Source organism: Eucyclogobius newberryi, unplaced genomic scaffold (assembly GCF_026437365.1).
Source record: "Eucyclogobius newberryi isolate DKJ021-1_F unplaced genomic scaffold, fEucNew1.0.hap1 SCAF_10, whole genome shotgun sequence".
In the NCBI taxonomy this organism is placed as follows: domain Eukaryota; kingdom Metazoa; phylum Chordata; class Actinopteri; order Gobiiformes; family Gobiidae; genus Eucyclogobius; species Eucyclogobius newberryi.
Window position 1 is genome coordinate 30,298,345 of NW_027315724.1, and position 20,367 is coordinate 30,318,711.

The 20,367-nt window shown below is 39.3% G+C and overlaps 1 protein-coding gene across 1 annotated transcript; it reads right to left on the reverse strand.

Moving 5' to 3' along the window:
- Window positions 1-2,446: 2,446 nt before the first annotated feature.
- Window positions 2,447-19,215, reverse strand: LOC140369977 (coatomer subunit delta-like). Its single transcript, XM_072456994.1, has 8 exons — window positions 19,211-19,215; window positions 18,880-18,989; window positions 17,568-17,622; window positions 17,222-17,387; window positions 16,538-16,685; window positions 3,919-4,027; window positions 3,247-3,448; window positions 2,447-2,533 (listed from the first exon to the last, which is right to left on the reverse strand). Exons 1-8 carry the CDS (start codon window positions 19,213-19,215, stop codon window positions 2,447-2,449), a joined length of 882 nt encoding a protein of 293 aa, XP_072313095.1.
- Window positions 19,216-20,367: the final 1,152 nt, after the last annotated feature.

Here is a 20,367-nt window from a genome sequence, read left to right on the forward strand (position 1 = left end):
AAAGTCATTTGCAGTTGGCATGTTCTTCCTGTGTCTGCGTAGGTTTCCTCTACCACTAAAAACATGTGCATGAATTAGAGGGTGTTGTGTTTCAATCAATGTTTCAATACTTTAGTCGACCTGCGGCCACTGCTGGAGAATCACAAGAAAAGAAAAAGGAGATTTACAAAAAACAGATTGTGTCCAGAAAATTCAATGGTACAATCTTATGTTATTTAGCTTCAACATTATTATTTAGCCTTCTACAATTTAGTTTGTCTTGTCACAGTAGCTAGTAGAGGTTTGTATCGTAATTAGTTATTTGCATTTATTGCAATATTTGTTATTTCTGCACAAAATGACCATCACAAGTTTAGCTCTAAATGGTTATAAAGTTAGATGATATCCAGTCCTTGCAGTAGGCCTATAAGTCAATAGATTGTGAGTTTTCCTGTTTTATTTGTGTTTATGTTATGTAGAGGGAGAGGTAGGAGAAGAGGAGAGAGGGGGCAGGGCAGGGGAGATTGCCCACATATGGAGGTCTACATCTTAGATGCAGGAGTTTTGCTGCGTGGAACAACATCTTTGCAGTTGATGACGACCCAGGACCTGGAGAAGAACTTGAGAACTTGAGTTGCTCCTCAGTTTCAGCTTGTTGACACATCATGATTCACCACATGTTTGAGCATAAGTGGAGATTGATTCTCCACTTTTGCAGCCTGAATGAAAAAAGATTCACCTTTCAATGGCAATTATTCAGCGTAAAATAATAAGAAAGAACCAAAAGATTCATGGAATGTCTAATATTTTCCACACACGGATCAAAAAACAAACAATTATTGTACTTTCTCCTATTGGAAATTATTCGGTGTTGACTAATTCATCATATTTGGTAGAGGAAGGTGTGTTCTGAGTCCTTGGCTGGTGTGGATGTTACATCTACGTTTACAGCTGGACAGACAAAGTCCAGCCATTCTTCTTCCAACATGAATCCTTCGGCAATGACAAACTGTCAAAAATACTAACGCTCAAAGCAGCTTCTTGTGTACATCTGTGCCTCAGGTAAAAGCGCTGACGGGGGAGTGCTGTAAAGCAGGTCATTATTGTCACGTGACGGAGCGGGGCGCTCTTATGGGCGCTCTGGTGAAGATAGGAGCTCGGTTTTTCAGCACAGAAGCCCTGCTCGGAGCAGCAGAACTGAGGCCTTATAACCGCTCAAAAAACATAAAACAACTCGATATAACCCACATATTTAGGTGAAAAGTTACATGGTGTAACTTTAAATCTAGCGCAATATCTTTGCTCATGAAATAATACATTTGTGAGTAAAAAGTCAGTATTTTGTCCATTTCTTTACAGGTTTGGGAGTGAAGAGTGGGGAGAGACATGTCGGAACCGGGAAACAATCTAGTGACAGGTGAGGCCGGCACAAAGTCACAAAGTGCTGGAACCAAACATGGATTTTTAGGAATAAATGCTTTGCTAAGAATGTTTCTGGAACTTTAAATGACCAACATGACTAGACAAGAGTTTGTTTTGGCATTTGAGTTGCTTGTTTGACCTCTGACCCGTGCACCGTGAAAACAAACACATTAAGCCCGTCCCACAGTCGAAGGGGCCCCTAAACTTTGAGTCACCTGTGGGTCATGAGCCCCTCCATCCAAACTCCGGCTCAGACCCGGCCGGACGTCTGCGAGGTGAAGCGTCATTTTACGGTCATTGTTTTGGGTTCAAACTGCTACAGATCTGACGTGTGGCTTATTATTGTACAACTTTGTATCTCAATCTGTAGTTTCCAATTCTGCCGATACACCTTATTGTCCTTGATATCAGCCGTTATTCTAAGGAGTCATTTTGATCTAGTGGTAACTATTTTTTGTCTTTACGATTATATTGTGACCTAAATAATCACCATCATTGATTAACCTATAATTCTCGACATCCCCAGATATGAAGTTGTATACTTCAAATTAATGATTGTTTTTACAGATAAACAATAAATCAACGTGAAAATGGTTATTACAAAAAAAGCTACAAACTATATACCTTTAACTGGATCTAAGTATAACTGGGCTGATACTTATAGACCTAAATATAGTCCATAATGTGTGTAAAGATCATTTGACAAACAACAGGCCGCTTTACATTTTCAATTATACATTTTATTGTAGTGAAAACACTACAAAAAAGTCCCAGTCCACCACTCTCCAGTCTATAACACTGGATATGTCTATATAAAAAGTAAAGCCACTACAGAGACAGACACGCAACAGATCTGCAAATTTAACACACAATAGAACAAGATTATGGATAAACGGTTAACAAAGCAGCGTTTTGATAAACTGGCGTTGTTCATTTTAGCCGACGGTTACCGTCCAGCCTTTAGAGGGCGCAATTTGTTCCAGGGGCAGAACTTGGAATTCGATTTTTTCCTTATTTTCCACCGAAACCTCCTGATGTCGCTGACTTACAGAATTTCATATTTGTCCACCATGCAGGAGGTTTCAGTGGAAAAATCAACGGGTAAGTCCTCATCATCAGCCACTTTTGTAACCTGTGGGACACACAAAAACAGGGTTTTATTGCCACAGTTTAGGATATTAGTTTAGGACAATTTACTCATTACTTTTGAACCTTCTGTACGTCTTAATGTTTGTATAAGTTTAAACATTACAGTAACAGAGAAACTACTCATAAAAAGATTGTATTTTGGAGTTTCTGTTCTGATATTTGCTGAAAAAGCTGAATTGCTGCAGCTTTACTAAAAAACGCAAACTGTAAGCAAACTATAACAGTTGATAGACAAAAACAACAAAGCTACATTCAATATTATTTGTCTATTTCTACAGACGTACAGGAAATTATTTGTGCAGTTAAAGAAGTTGTGACCACTTTATTCAATTTTGAAATATACAGCTGAATTAATTGGTCAGAAAGTTCCTTCAAGGACTGCAAGATATTGAAAATTATTGTTATACGGTCGTTAATTACAGCAATATTTGAATTACATACAAACTTTGACACAATAATTTTAGTTATATTAATGCATTAACATTTTTTTTACCTCAAAAAAGAGACTAAATCAAGAAAAATACAGACTGAAAAGGGAAAATGTTGAATAAAATAAATCTTTGTTCAAATTCATCTTTGTTAAAGGTTTGTTTGTTGTTAATAAAATATTAATATTATTAAGCTGATATTGTGTTTCTTTAGCCTAATCATGTTTAATCAATAACAAACGATTAATGAAATCAAAACCCGTTTCACCTGGATGTCACAATAGTTTAGGTTGCACACAAACGACAGGTTGATGGGAAAGAAGTCGTTTTCCTCCCCCGCAATGCTGAACTTGAAACTGCCCGTCTTGTTGTTTGCATCGATAACTGGAAGACGCCACTCCATCACATTTCTACTATCATGTCTATATTCTCCATCCAGGTTCCCGATCACTGGGGCCCCCACACCGGACCTGAGGCACAGAACAAACATATAAACACTCAGAAAACATGTCAGTTTTTACTTGTTATAACAATTTTTAAAAAAGCAGAACTAAGTAACATTTTGACACGTCTTTGTTAATCCCAGCGATGGTTAAAAATGCATTTGTGGGGATTGAAGTGTCCATCAGCGCCCTCTGCTGTCTGCGTGGAAAATTGGCTCTTTTTTTAATGTTTGGCTATGTGAAATGTTTTTGTATGTGATTCTTATAATGATAAAAAGAAAGAAAATATGAGAGCAAAAAAAAAAAGAACAAAAGAAAAGCTTTTGTGTCTTTTCACGAGTGAGCATCATAAAGTAACCTCTCATTAAAATGTAATTGGATTCAAATTGTGAAACAAAGAATAGATGCATTTTTCTATTATTCACTTGTTATGCAATATTCAAATTATCTTACTTTTATCACTGTAACAAACGTTTCTGGAATAACGGGCCACTTACGGCAGAGGGATGCTAATAACAACATCATTGAGCTCCAGTCTGTTATCTTGGAGCTCATATTCAATGGTGACGTCGCAGCCGGTCTCACTCTTTGAAGACCAACAGTTTACTGTGAAGAAGAGGAGGCAGAGATGATGAAGAGCTCAGCCACAAAAACCCATGTAGTTCACTGAGATCATGGACTCACTGTTTAGAAGTATGCAGTCCTCGTCTAGGTTCTGTTTCCTCCACTTAAGAACGCCCATGTCCTCATTGAGAGGGAACTTCTTTGGGTTTTTCAGAGCGATCACTGACTCAGCTTACTGTCCACATGTGGGGCAATACGTGTCTGGGAAAATTAAAGAATCCAATTAAAATCATGGCTTTGAACAATACACAAGTACAGTTGTTAGCGCAGGGAGAGGGCCGGACTTACTGACGACAACAACAACAACACCTTTTTGTTGTTGTTGATGGTGAGGCGGATCCGTCTTTTCTTTTCATCTGTGACTCGTACTGTCATCATTCCCTGGACCTTCATGTTCTGAAGGAATCCATCACGGTCACAAGTCAAAGAGATCTTCTCCTCCAGCCGCACGTGTACACTGGCGGCACAGGCACAACAAGTTGTTTTTGAGGTAATTGGTGATGAAGGTTGTGAGTTACCGACTCCTTCCAATACAGGATACAATCTACAATGTTTACTTTATCTCCGGTCACGAACAGGATCCTAGTAATCTTATCTGCCGTGTGACTGCGTAACCGAGCGATCATTAATTGATCTTTCTGTACCTCTTGACATTGACTGCCGGCAACATGCCGGATGCGCCCGAGGTGGAAGCCATGATGGTCTCACCCTCAGATTTGAGTTTGTCCACAAAGTTGTCGACCTCTTTCCGTTTAGTGCCCAGCTCAAGGGCTTTGCTTGGTCCACTTGGTATATAAGGAAAAATACAATGCATCATGAACATTACATTGAATCCAGAGATTATGTACAAACTAGTTGCAGGCAATAGCGTAGTAGTGCTGCTAGAGCGGCAGCGCAAACAGCGGTAACATATAACGCACAAACCGCATTTATTTGTAATTCAACTTCACTCTGCACATACCTGTGTTAATGAGCACCGCGCATAACACGTTTGAATGAAGGATATTAAGCATAACATTTACACCAGCCCGGTAATATTAGCAGCAGGTGAGGGAGTGAGGTGGCGTCTATGAACAGTGTACGTCCCTCATTCACGCAGAACGAGCAGTGCTGGGTTCTAAGAAATTGTTTCAAATTAACTATGAGTTTGCGTCTTTCCTTTGCGTCCCCTCTCGCTCCCTCTCCCTTCCTCTCTCCCTTTTTTCCTCTCTGTTCCTCTGTGTTCCTCTCTCCCTCTCCAAACACAAGCTGCCCGTGCATCACCGTGTGAGATTGGTCGTGAATTGTGATGTCTGTTTTACTTTGACAACATAAGAAATAAGCTCAGCCCTGACTCACAAGAGGAACATAAAGGTTTTTGCATGCAACGCCCGTCAGCCAATCACATCACTATTGTTGTTTCACGCAGAGGAAAGTCAGAGTCCAGTGTGTGATGTTCTGATCAGAACAAACATTTACATTCTAATCAACTTTTAATAGAGCAATACAACATTTAAATGTATTTAAAAAGCACCATTAGACTATTTGTTAGAAATAATAAATTCATAAATAGTAAAAAATAACTAAACCTTTTATAATGTTTGTTATAAAATACTATATATTTTTTATATATTCAAAAAGTTTCTGACACTTTTCCACTATCATGCTAGGAATGAATCTTCACTTCTCGTTCTGTTCATTCTCTGTGGGAATTAACATTTTTGCACGGTGTAGTTTTATAAATAAGTACGTACATTTTATTTGTATAGCACCTTTCACAGACAGAAGTCACAAAGTGCTTCACAAAAACACAGAATAAAACAATAAAAACACAAAAAACATACTTGTTTTGTCACTTTGGCAAGAAGAAACTAGAAAAGTAAGTTTAACTATTACTTTTACATTTTCAGTTAGAGAATGTACATTTAACTTGTTTACAATTATATCACTGTCATATTTTTAGTTCTGCTTATGTTTGGTCAGTTTGTACTTGACCTTCCTTGTGTTATGTTATGATGAAAGAATGCTATTGCAGTCCATTCATCAATGTTAAGTGGCGATTGCTTTTATTGTTTAATAATGGTTATTAGTATTAACAAATACACTGACCCTACAATGGTTCATTGTTGGTTTTGGTATTTACCTTGGTATTCAACAATTAGATGTTCAACTAAATTATGTTTAAGGTACATTTATTTTGTTATGAACAATTTGACCGTCATTATTTTTATACTAGCCAATATTGTATTGAGTAATTAAGTACACTGATGTATTAATAACTGAGAAGAATAATTATAACATGCCATCATATATGACCAATATTACTATGGCCCACTCTGTTGTACAGTGGGTTTTATTGGCAGACAGGTAAAACTGCACGATCATGCTAATGACAGGAGCTAAAGCCACAGCTAGCATCGAATGCTACTGAAGTGAACATCTGCACTTCAGGCTTCAAAACTGCAATAAGTCTATTTAAAGCAAACGACATCTCATCTGCCACACTTTATAAACATTATACCCGAAAGTCCAAAAGAAAACACCAACCGTCCAAATATGTTGCTAATAAGTTTGCGTTAGCAGTAGCATGAAGGCTAATGCTAGTTAGCTCCTTCACGACCCTTCATGCTAATGCTAGTTAGCTTTCAGGCTAAATAGCAGTATGCGTCTGGAAACGTATTAAAACAGTCACTCACCGTGTTTGTCTCGCCACTGAATCCCAGTCGTCCGTTCTGTGTGTGCAAAATGTCAGAAATGATAGGTCCTTGCCCTCCACCTGAGAATGTGTCAATGCGACCTATATATATATATATATATATATATATATATATATATATATATATATATATATATATATATATATATATATATAATTGAAAGTATAGTATCAAATTCAATTTATTTTTGTAAGGCCCAAAATCACAACAACAGTCGCCTCTGAGGGCCGAATAAAAAATGAAAGTATACTTTCAATAAACTCAGTTACACTGTTAATTTGCTCGTACTGTCATGCAATGCCTTTTGTTAAAGGACAAAACAAACAATTCACATAATTTATTCAAACATGTTCATGAATAATCAAAACTGAATTGAACCGACTGGAATTAATGTGAATTACGAGTTATCTATTAAGCATCAAAAACATGCCTGAAGTGATTTTCCAAATGATTTGTGCATGTGTGAGTGAAGACCACAGCACATAATTATAATTATCTAAGAGTCTTTCGTCAGAACTTTGTATCCTTCATTGTTGTAATTTTTTCTTATGATGCTTTGAACGTCGTGAGTCTTAATTTCTGGGAATTTTGACAGCGCGTGAGCGAGAAAAGAGCACAAACAAACCGATACATTTCTAAATCAATAAATAAATAAACTATAACATTTTAAATAATATAAACTCAACTATATATGCATCAAGTTTGTCAGTATGGAGTTGAGGCTTTGATTCGAGCTCTTTGTGAGCTCCCTTCATGTCAGACTGGAACTGGAAAGTGTTTCCCTCCCGAAGAGCAGTACAGGAGGGTCACCAATGTATACAGACGAGTTTGAGTTTCTCAGCTTCTGCTTTCCCACTTTTACATCAGAGCCAGGCGTAAGAGACACCTGCAAAAGAATAACCACGTGTAAGGATCATCTATAAAGGTGTTTCCCCATTATATTAAATTTGGTAACTAAATAAATTAACATTTATTTATTTATTTTTATCTTTATTATTTTTTCCCCTCCATCCCTTGCCCGTTATAGCCTCATGGCTAACCCTAACCCTAACCCTAACCCTAACCCTAGCCCGTTATAGCCTCATGGCTAACCCTAACCCTAACCCTAACCCTAACCCTAGCCCGTTATAGCCTCATGGCTAACCCTAACCCTAACCTTAACCTTAACCCTAACCTTAACCCTAGCCTTAACCCTAACCTTAACCCTAACCTTAACCTTAACCCTAACCCTAGCCTTAACCCTAACCTTAACCCTAGCCTTAACCCTAACACTAACACTAACCCTAACCTTAACCCTAACCCTAACCCTAACCTTAACCTTAACCCTAGCCTTAACCCTAACCCTAACCTTAACCCTAACCTTAACCCTAACCTTAACCCTTAACCCTTAACCCTAACCTTAACCCTAACCTTAACCCTTAACCCTAACCTTAACCCTAACCTTAACCCTAACCTTAACCCTAACCCTAACCTTAACCTTAACCTTAACCTTAACCCTAACCTTAACCCTAGCCTTAACCCTAACCCTAACCTTAACCCTAACCTTAACCCTAGCCTTAACCCTAACCTTAACCCTAACCTTAACCCGGCGCGGTCTAAAACGGTGCTAAAACGCAGTCAAATAGCGGCGTAGTTTTTAGTAGATACTCCCTTGATGCAACGCAGGTAGATACAGAAGTAGATACAGAGGAAAAGAACAGATCACTTATAGGAAGTTTGAAAAACACTCTCAGTAGAAGATCTCTTATAAACAAAAACATATTGTCGATGATCAGCTTGTGTCATTTGGAGTTCAGACTTGAGGAAGACGTCACATTTGGGTATCACTTTAGAATAAGGCATAGATACAAGTCTGACTTCAATATAAAATAAAACAAGTTTCCCTGTTATAATTCCCTGATATTAATTATATTAATATCCCCACTATGATAATGCTCATGTAGTTCTGTATATTGACATTAATTGATTATGATTAATGCTAGAAATGATAAATCATATCATGCTTGTGTTCGGAGTGAGCGGTGGGTTGCGTAAGCAGCCCCAAAACTAACCTCCACTGCCAAAACAAGTTCAAGGTCCAGGTCATCCTATCCTGTCTATCCTGTGGAGTCGTACGAGGTCCGTGCCGGACCAAGAGAGGGCTCCGCGACCCGGACTTCGTCCACACACGTTGCACTATTATATTCTGTGACTATTTAAGCCAGGTTCTTGAGATTCTGTGGTCCTTTTGTCTGACTGGCCTTAAAGGCACACGTAGAAGTGTGATGTCAGCGGGCTCAAGGCCCATGCGAGCTCGAGGCTCAGGCGCGCCTGTATTAGAGTATTAGAACTCCTCTGTTATGTTGAAATAAACTATTCTGGACTGATTCTTAAGATTCTTGGTCATCTCTCTCCTTCAATGCTGAACACGCCCTACAAGGGTCTTAACAAACCCCTTTAGTGCCCTCAGAGTTTGCTTGCCTGCAGTGTCAGAGAAGTGTGGTCTAATGTGGCCCCAGAACATCACAGGCTTCAGAGACTTGTCACATGATGTTCAGGCTCATGTTGATGAAATGAAACCCAACCCTAACCCAATAAAAAAAGATTCACCTTCCAATAGCAATTATTCAGCGTAAAATAAGAAGAAAGAACCAAAAGGACAAAAAGGAAAGATGGAATAACTTACCTCTCTGAGATTCCTCCATAGGTTTTTAGAGACATGCCAAAGATCCATGGAATGTCTAATATTTTTCACACATGGATCTAAAACAAACCCACAAACACATTTTTGATTACTGTATTTTCTCCTATTGGAAATTATTCGGTGATAAAGATCATTTGACAAACAACAGGCCGCTTTACATTTTCAATTATACATTTTATTCCATTAAAGTCTTCTCCACACAACCATGGCTACATTGAACTCTGGAGAGAAGTAGAACAAACAAGAACATAAAAAAACCATCAAATGTAGTTTCAGATATCGCGTGGGTTTAAACTATATACATAGCAGATTCTCTTATAGTAACATAAATACATCACTGCTGCGGCGCTCCGGGAACAGGAGGGCCACAGGTTCAGGCCAGACAGGTTTTAATAATAATAATAATAATACATGTTATTTGTAGTGCACTTTACATTCCAATGGAACCTCAAAGTGCAGAGGCTAAAAACAACAAGCAAGTTACAGTTAACACAAGTTAAAACAATAAAGCATACACACACAGATAAAACAGGAGAATTTTAAAAGTTAAAAAATAAAAATAAATATGTCTTAAGGTCTATTTTAAATGCCTCCACACTTTGTGGGGCCCTCAGGGTCTCTGGAAGGGAGTTCCAGAGCCGTGGGGAGAGCTTGGCTCTGGGCTGGTGCAGGCGGTGGGTGGACATGGTGGAGTGGAGGGTTCTTGGGGCGGTGTGTGGAGTGAGGAGCTCACTGAGTTAGGCAGGGGCAGTTCCATGTATACACTGGTGGGTGAGCAGACAGTTTATATTGAATTCTTTGTTGAATGGGCAGCCAATGAAGGGATCTGAGGACTGGAGTTATGTGGTCATATTTGCGCCTCCTTGTCAGGACCCGGGCAGCACAGTTCTGGATGTTTTCTTCACTCTTTCTCCATGGACTTGATGTTGCTGACTTACAGGATTTCATATTTGTCGACCACGCAGAAGGTTTCGGTGGAAAAATTAACTGGTAAGTCCTCATATATATGGGCTACTTTGGTAACCTATGGGACACACAAAAACAGGGTTTTATTGCCACAGTTTAGGATATTAGTTCAGGACTATTTATTCAATACTTTTGAACCTTCTGTACATCTTTAATGTTTGTACAAGTTTAAACATTACAGTAACAGAAACTACTCATAAAAATGTAGTCGTTTACTCTGGAATTACTCGAGTGGGCTATGAGTTCTTTTACAGTGTACTCATGTACTAAAAAATGATACTCTTCTAAATGTTTGTGTCACAGGATAGTATCTAAATACAGTAGGGACAGAAATAATGAGTTAACACCAGACAAAGTATGAAAATAATCATCCCCTTTTAATAAAGAAAATTAGAAATGTAAAGAGTTAATCAGTTTCCCCAGCACACACAGAAATGCACAGCAAAATCAACTGCACACAAAACACAGCAAATGTTGATGTGTATTACAAATAATAAAGTCCTAAAACCGGCATCTAAACACACCCTACGTTGCAGACCTGTATCGATGCTTGTGTGCAGTGTGACCAAAAACCCTTGGCCACTTCACTCCGTGAGCAAAATAAAATAAAAGCAGAGTATCTGGCGTAAACGTGTTAATTCCACCAGATTTGTCCGGTCCGTTCTCGCGTAGTCTTCGTCTCGTGGCTCCAATGGCGCTGCAGGTGCGTGGCCCGCACTTGTTCCATTACGTCTCGCTCTTGTTTCCAACGTGGCCAGAGGTACTCTGAGCGTCGCAGGCACTCAGAGTGCTGTCTGGATCCGTCTCTTGTTGTCCAGTCCGGCAACGATTCACTGTCCGCTCGTGGTCGGCGAAACGCGCAGCAAACAGTACTTTAATGAGGTAGTTCTCTACGAGCTCAATTACCAAGTTACGAGTGATAAAAACACTGTCCACTTGCTTCGCGTTGAAACTACAGTGTCCTCAATCACACATCACACACTAGTCTTAACGGTGGATTGTCTCATCGACAATACACAAAACATTACAAAAGTCACAAAACTAGAGCGTTTTACTAAACCTCGTGTTTTCGGGCAACCTCGCCACGTCTCTCTCCTCTCCTCTCCTCCCTCCCCCTCCCCCTACCAATCATAGAACGCACCTACCGCTCACCTGCAGCCGCGTCCCCAGGAGAGCAGCATGTTTCCTCGTGGCTGAGCGCATGGATCTATCATAATATAGTTCCCTCAGTGTACGGGACAAAATTAAGACGGAGAAAGACAGTTCGAGCCGACTGAGAAGAGACGGAAATCTAAGTAGACGAGAAATGCGATCCGTCGCGCTAATAAACAAACGCACGTGTATTTTTTATGCATCCACACGGGGTTGAGTGCGCAAATCAGCGAAAAATCGTCCATTATGCATTTAACTTTCTTCACAGCTTCAGCATATGTCAGCTTGTTTTCAGTCCTTACTTTACACACTTTTCCTTCCAGTTTCCTCCTCGGGCAGCTCATTGTTCCCACACGATGATTCCCGTTACAGTGCAAACATTTTATAACACTTTCCTCTTCCGCACATTTCTCAAATTCACAATCATTCTCTCCACATCTTGCACATCTTCTCTTCCTTCTACACACTGCAGCCACATGTCCATATTCCTGACAGGAGTAACACCGGAGTGGTGCTCTTTCAAAGGCCCGAACTGGGTAGCTTACATGATCCAGGTACAGATTTGCAGGTAATGACTCACCAAAAAAAGTCACACAAATAGACTCACTTTCCTCTCTCATTCCGTTACAACCTTTTAACCTCACAGACATCAGCAACACTCAAAAACATCTTTTCATTCAACATAATACCGACACCACTTATTACCACCTTTCACTCTCTTTTTTCCATCCAGATCAAAACACCTCACACTAGCAGTTCCATAGTTCTCGATCTCCAGGGCTGTATCTCCCTGATCTTTATTTGTGCAGTCAATAATCACATCCCCACAAATCTTCCCACTTCATGTGGATCATTTTCCTTTCTCGTCACAGAAATCAACCAACTTTTTATCACTATTCACATTTTTACACGTTTCTCTCAAGGAAACCTCGTCCTTTCTATTCCCCTCATCTTTAAGTAACCCCTCTTTCAATATTTCGCAAACACTCGGACTCAATTTCATGCCTCCACAAGCTTTAGAAATCACACGCTCTCTTCTCTGCCACACAAATGAAACATTATTGAGTATTACCTGGTTTATAACTTGCAAATATGTTAGAACAATTAACTTTAGCTATATATAAAAATGTTTTAAATGAACATGATGGAATTTCATCTGGGTTACAAAAAGATTGTATTTGGATCAGATGTTCACTTCTTTGAAGAGTTTCTGTTCTGATATTTGTTGGATATTTGCTGAAAAAGCTTTACTAAAAAACGCAAAATGTAAGCAAACTATAATAGTTGATGGACGAAAATAACAAAACTACATTCAATATTATTTGTCTATTTCTGCAGACGTACAGGAAATTATTTGTGCAGTTAATGTAGTTGTGACCACTTTATTCAATTTTAAAATATATAGCTGAATTAAAATTGTCGGAAATTTCCTTCTGGGGCTGCAAGATATTGAAAATGATAGATGGTCGTTAATTACAGCGATATTTGAATTACTTTGACACAATAATTTCAGTTATATTTATGCCTTAACACATTTTACCTCAAAAAGAGTAATACAGACTGAAAATGGAAAATCATGAATCAAATTAATCTTTGTTTGTATAAAGAGTATATCTCTGTCAAATGGAGGAGCTTTGATGATTCTGCTGTCATGAATTTGTTTGTTTCAATATTGATGATTGCGTTAGCCAATATTGCATTTTGTGTTGCCCAAGTTCATTCTCATAAAAGGTTTTCCTCTCCCAGTTTTATTTTGAAGCTTTAACCATTAATCAAATATTGTTGTGTTTCTTTAGCCTAATCATGTTTAATCAGTAACAAACGGTAATCATGTTTAATCAGTAACAAACGGTAATCATGTTTAGTCAGTAACAAACGGTAATCATGTTTAATCAGTAACAAACGGTAATCATGTTTAGTCAGTAACAAACGGTAATCATGTTTAATCAGTAACAAACGGTAATCATGTTTAGTCAGTAACAAACGGTAATCATGTTTAATCAGTAACAAACGGTAATCATGTTTAGTCAGTAACAAACGGTAATCATGTTTAATCAGTAACAAACGGTAATCATGTTTAGTCAGTAACAAACGGTAATCATGTTTAATCAGTAACAAACGGTAATCATGTTTAATCAGTAACAAACGGTAATCATGTTTAATCAGTAACAAACGGTAATCATGTTTAGTCAGTAACAAACGGTAATCATGTTTAATCAGTAACAAACGGTAATCATGTTTAATCAGTAACAAACGGTAATCATGTTTAATCAGTAACAAACGGTAATCATGTTTAATCAGTAACAAACGGTAATCATGTTTAATCAGTAACAAACGGTAATCATGTTTAATCAGTAACAAACGGTAATCATGTTTAATCAGTAACAAACGGTAATCATGTTTAATCAGTAACAAACGGTAATCATGTTTAGTCAGTAACAAACGGTAATCATGTTTAATCAGTAACAAACGGTAATCATGTTTAGTCAGTAACAAACGGTAATCATGTTTAATCAGTAACAAACGGTAATCATGTTTAGTCAGTAACAAACGGTAATCATGTTTAGTCAGTAACAAACGGTAATCATGTTTAATCAGTAACAAACGGTAATCATGTTTAATCAGTAACAAACGGTAATCATGTTTAGTCAGTAACAAACGGTAATCATGTTTAATCAGTAACAAACGGTAATCATGTTTAGTCAGTAACAAACGGTAATCATGTTTAATCAGTAACAAACGGTAATCATGTTTAATCAGTAACAAACGGTAATCATGTTTAATCAGTAACAAACGGTAATCATGTTTAATCAGTAACAAACGGTAATCATGTTTAATCAGTAACAAACGGTAATCATGTTTAATCAGTAACAAACGGTAATCATGTTTAGTCAGTAACAAACGGTAATCATGTTTAATCAGTAACAAACGGTAATCATGTTTAGTCAGTAACAAACGGTAATCATGTTTAATCAGTAACAAACGGTAATCATGTTTAGTCAGTAACAAACGGTAATCATGTTTAATCAGTAACAAACGGTAATCATGTTTAGTCAGTAACAAACGGTAATCATGTTTAGTCAGTAACAAACGGTAATCATGTTTAATCAGTAACAAACGGTAATCATGTTTAATCAGTAACAAACGGTAATCATGTTTAGTCAGTAACAAACGGTAATCATGTTTAATCAGTAACAAACGGTAATCATGTTTAGTCAGTAACAAACGGTAATCATGTTTAATCAGTAACAAACGGTAATCATGTTTAATCAGTAACAAACGGTAATCATGTTTAATCAGTAACAAACGGTAATCATGTTTAATCAGTAACAAACGGTAATCATGTTTAATCAGTAACAAACGGTAATCATGTTTAATCAGTAACAAACGGTAATCATGTTTAGTCAGTAACAAACGGTAATCATGTTTAATCAGTAACAAACGGTAATCATGTTTAGTCAGTAACAAACGGTAATCATGTTTAATCAGTAACAAACGGTAATCATGTTTAATCAGTAACAAACGGTAATCATGTTTAATCAGTAACAAACGGTAATCATGTTTAATCAGTAACAAACGGTAATCATGTTTAGTCAGTAACAAACGGTAATCATGTTTAGTCAGTAACAAACGGTAATCATGTTTAGTCAGTAACAAACGGTAATCATGTTTAATCAGTAACAAACGGTAATCATGTTTAATCAGTAACAAACGGTAATCATGTTTAATCAGTAACAAACGGTAATCATGTTTAGTCAGTAACAAACGGTAATCATGTTTAATCAGTAACAAACGGTAATCATGTTTAATCAGTAACAAACGGTAATCATGTTTAATCAGTAACAAACGGTAATCATGTTTAGTCAGTAACAAACGGTAATCATGTTTAATCAGTAACAAACGGTAATCATGTTTAATCAGTAACAAACGGTAATCATGTTTAGTCAGTAACAAACGGTAATCATGTTTAGTCAGTAACAAACGGTAATCATGTTTAGTCAGTAACAAACGGTAATCATGTTTAATCAGTAACAAACGGTAATCATGTTTAATCAGTAACAAACGGTAATCATGTTTAATCAGTAACAAACGGTAATCATGTTTAATCAGTAACAAACGGTAGATTAATGAACTCAAAGCTCATCTCACCTCGATGTCGCAGTAACTGAGTTTGGAAACAAACGACGCATTCATAGGGAAGAAATCATCGGGCTTCCCCGCGCTGCTGAACTCCAGGCTGCCTCTTTTGTTTATATAATGTATCACCGGGATACACCACTCCAGCACATTTCTTTGACTGTCGTAATTGTAATATCCCTTCAGGTCCTCGATCACTGGGGCCCCCACACCAGACCTGAGGCACAAAAGAAACACTTAGGAAGCAGGTTTTACTTGCTACAATACATTTTTTTAAATATGCATTTGCGGGGCGTGTGACGTGTCCATCAGCTGCTGTCTGTGTGGGAAATCAGCCTTACAACTATTACTGACATCAAGCCGAAGACTACTCTCTAAAACCCTGGCTCCTTTTTTAATGTTTGGCTATGTGAAATGTTTTTGTATGTGATTGTACCACTTCATCTTTTCACAAGGGAGCAGAAGGGAGAGCTCCATCTTTCCTAGTTCTGCATTAAGACAATTTTTTAAAACAGCTACATCATAAAGTAATATCTCATTAAAATGTAATTGGATTCAAAATGTGAAACAAAGAATAGATGCATTTTTCCATTATTCATTTGTTATGCAATATTCAAATTATCTTACTTTTATCACTGTAACAAATGCTTCTGGAATATCGGGCTACTTACGGCAGAGGGATGCTAATAACAACATCATTGAGCTCCAGTCTGTTATCTTGGAGCTTAAATTGAACGCTGATATTGCAGCCAGTCTTGGTCTCTGAAGGCCAGCATTTTACTGTGGAGAAGAGGAGGCAGAGATGATGAAGAGCTCAGCCACAAAAGCCCATGTAGTTCACTGAGATCATGGACTCACTGGTTAGAGGTATGCGGGCATCGTCTCTGGTCTGTAGCCTCCACTTAAGAGCCTCCATGTCATAGTTGAGAGGGAACAACATCTGTGGATTCATCAGCTCGATCACCGACTCGGCCGTGAACAGCTTTTGGTCCACGAAGAAATGTGTCTGGGAAAATCAAAGTCATGGTCAAGAATCTTGGGTCACAATTAAAATTTTATTAATCTTGTTCTTCATTGTAGCGGGCGCTAGGTTGTCCTCTCCACAATTGAAGCAAAGATAACATTTTGCTTTACAGATTAAGATTTTATTTAATCTTTTAATAAGAATGTTAATTTATTATTGTTTATATTGGATTATTATGAATGACTTTGGCCCAAAAAATATTTTATGTATGTTTTGATAGTAGGATTCAGTTCAAAGTGCACATAAATCTGTCTAGAAGCATAAACATTTGAGAGAAGATTGAACTCTGAACTGATTTCAGAACATCACACAGTCTTTTTTCCTAACAAGACACAATAATTAGTTGATTGCAAAGGGAATTATGTTAGCTAAATCTTGCAGCCCTAAGTCAGGAGTTACAAACCTTTTGATAATGACAGATTCCGTTCAGCACCCTGATGTACAGATTCTAATCCTTGCATAAGAACTGACTTTGTACACAAGTACAATTGTTAGTGCAGGGAAAGGGCCAGACTTACTCGCAGCTGCACTCCTTTTCTTTTGATGTTGTTGATGGTGAGGCGGATCAGTCTTTTCTTGTCGTCTGTGACTCGTACTGTCATCATTCCCTGGACCTTCATGTTGTGAAGGCCTCCTTTACGGTCACAAGTCAAAGAGATCTTCTCCTCCACTCGCACATGTACACTGGCGTCAAATTAATGTTGCCACGTTTTTGGTAATTGGTGTTGATTGTTGTGAATTACAGACTCCTTTCAATACAGGATACAGTCAACAATGTTTATCTCCAGTCACGAACAGGATCCTAGTAATCTTATCGGCCGTGCGACTGCGTAAGCGAACGATCATTAATTGAACTTTCTGTACCTCTCGACATTGACTGGCGGCAGCAGGACTTCGGATGCGTCCGAGCCTCTCTTTCCTGTGGAAGCCATGATGGTCTCACGCTTAGATTTGAGTTTGTCCACAAAGTTGTCGACCTCTTTCCCTTTAGTGCCCAGCTCAAGGGATTTGTTTGGTCCACTTGGTCTATGATGAAAAATACAATGCATCATGAACATTACATTGAATCCAGAGATTATGTATAATGTTGCAGGCAATGTGAAAAAGCAGTTTCTCTTCTTTGGCACCTTTGTTTTAAATTCAAATGAATCGTAAAAAGTTGTTTTTCTTCTTCTTTGGTGTTTTATGGCGGCTGGTATCCAAGTGTTACATTACCGCCAGACTTTATTCTTTCAACTTTATTCTTAAGCCTTCATTTAAACTTCTTCTTTAGACAGCTGCTGTTGTTGTTGTTGTTGTTTTTGTTTTTGTTATTTTATGGCAGTTGGCATCCGAGTGTTGCATTACTGTATTACCGGCAGACTTTATTCCTCAGACTTTGTCGTATTCTTCAGAAGTTCTTCTTCCATCACTTTGGTGTTTCAAAGCCCATGAGTTCAAAGCACGTTAGAACATCCTCTTGCTCCTCATCCTTGGCACAGTCTCCAACACACCCCAACTCTATAAACGTTTACCCAACCCTGTGCTATATAAGCTGTTGTTGTTGTTGTTGTTGTTGTTTTATGGCGGTTGGCATCCAAGTGTTGCATTACCGCCAGACTTTATTCTTCAGACTTCGTCGTATTCTTTAGAAGTTCTTCCATCACTTTGGTGTTTCAAAGCCCATTTTCAGAGTCCGACCGGCTTTATTCCAGGGCTGACTCTTCTTCATCTTCCTCTCCTTCTTTGATGTTCGGTGTTTCCGCCGTACAGCTTTATTCTTTAGGCTTTGTTCTTTAGGCTTTGATATTTTCACTGATGTCGTTGCTTGGCATCTACGGGACTGGGCGAGGACAGGAGACCACCGCACCTCTATTTCTTCACTCTGATCACTCTGGTTCCCCAAAAGTAGACCTGCATCACTCCGACTCCCATTCAGCGCCTTCAGCCTGTTTTCTATTTCTGCCCATTCAAGCTCTTTTGTTCCAAGGAATCTTCCTGCAGCTTTAGCAATTATCCTGATCCTTTCAGTTCTGCTTTCAGTTTGAGCAGCACAGTTTATAACATCCACCATAAAGAGTACAAAATCCAGAGGATCCAAGTAATCTTATCTGCCGTGCGACTGCGTAACTGAGCGATCATTAATTGAACTTTCTGTACCTCTTGACATTGACTGGCGGCAAAATGCCGGATGCGCCCGAGGTGGAAGTCATGATGGTCTCACCCTCAGATTTGAGTTTGTCCACAAAGTTGTCGACCTCTTTCCCTTTAGCGCCCAGCTCGAGGGCTTTGTTTGGTCCATTTGGTCTGAGGAAAAATACAATGCATCATGAAGCTCTTTTGTTCCAAGGAATCTTCCTGCAGCTTTAGCAATGATCCTGATCCTTTCAGTTCTGCTTTGAGTTTGAGCAGCACAGTTTAACATCCACCATAAAGAGCACAAAATCCTCTATCCACAACCATGGTATTCTCATTCATTTTGGAACCTCCACACTTAGAACCGCCTCCCCCTTCCGTGACTTAAATACCCCATCTTCAAAGCCTTGGATGCAGATCGCCATAGAACAACAACAACAACAACAACAACAACAACAACACAACAACGAACAATACCTCGTGCACTTGGATGCCAACTGCCATAAAAAACTACGACGACAACAGTTTGGATATTACGGCAACATAGAGGAACGCCTCGGTCCGTATGACGGGGAAGAAGAAGAGGAAGCGTGACCTGGTCGGTGACGATATGAACAGCGGGGAGGACTCCCCTGGAGCCACTGATCCTGTGCAGCGTAGGGCGTCTTCTTGCTCGTCTATGGAGGGCTCTCTCAGTGAGGAGCAGGGCGGGGGGGTTGCAGATGTCGGGGATGTGAGTTCAGAGTGTAAGGTGTTCATAAAGCTCGCGCAGGATAATGCGTCCTTTAAGGGGTGGGATCCGATGGCGTTGACAAGGAGCCTGACTGTAGCTGTGGGAGTGGTCAAGCATGCGAGTGTCCTTAGGGATGGCTCGCTGCTGGTTGTGTGCAAGGACGTGGCTCAGCAAAGGAAGGCGATTGAAGCTAAGTGTCTGGGTGGGAAGGACATTCTTGTGTCTGATGCTGTAAGAGGCACGGTCAGGGGAGTTATAGTAGGCGTCCCTACGACGACATCTGTGGATGACATAAAGGAGAATTTGACTGGAGCTAAGGTGGTGGATGCTAGGCGGTTGAAGATGACCCGGGATGGGGTAAGGTGTGACAGCCTGTCGATAATGATTAGATTTGAAGGTGGGATCCTGCCTCGTGTGGTGTGCGTTGGGTACATGCGCTATGGCGTACGCCCATATGTTCTGCCGCCCCTGCGTTGCTTCAAGTGCCAGCGCTTTGGGCATATTGCAGCGGTCTGTAGAGGGAAGCAGAAGTGTGGTAAATGTGCAGGAGACCACGAGTATGGGAAGTGTGACGACGGAGCAAAACTCAAGTGCTGTAACTGTGGGGGAGAGCATAGCTCTGCCTACGGGGGATGCGTGTTCAGCAAGAGGGCTGCGGAGGTGCAAAAAGTTAGAGCCTCTCAAGGCATATCCTACGCGGATGCGGTCAAGAAGGTGTCTGGTAGTCAGGTGACGGTGGATGCAGTGGGGGCTGCCAGTGCTGCTGGTGTCCTAGGCGACAGGGGAGGGGGCAGCGTTGCCCGCAGCCAGGGGGAG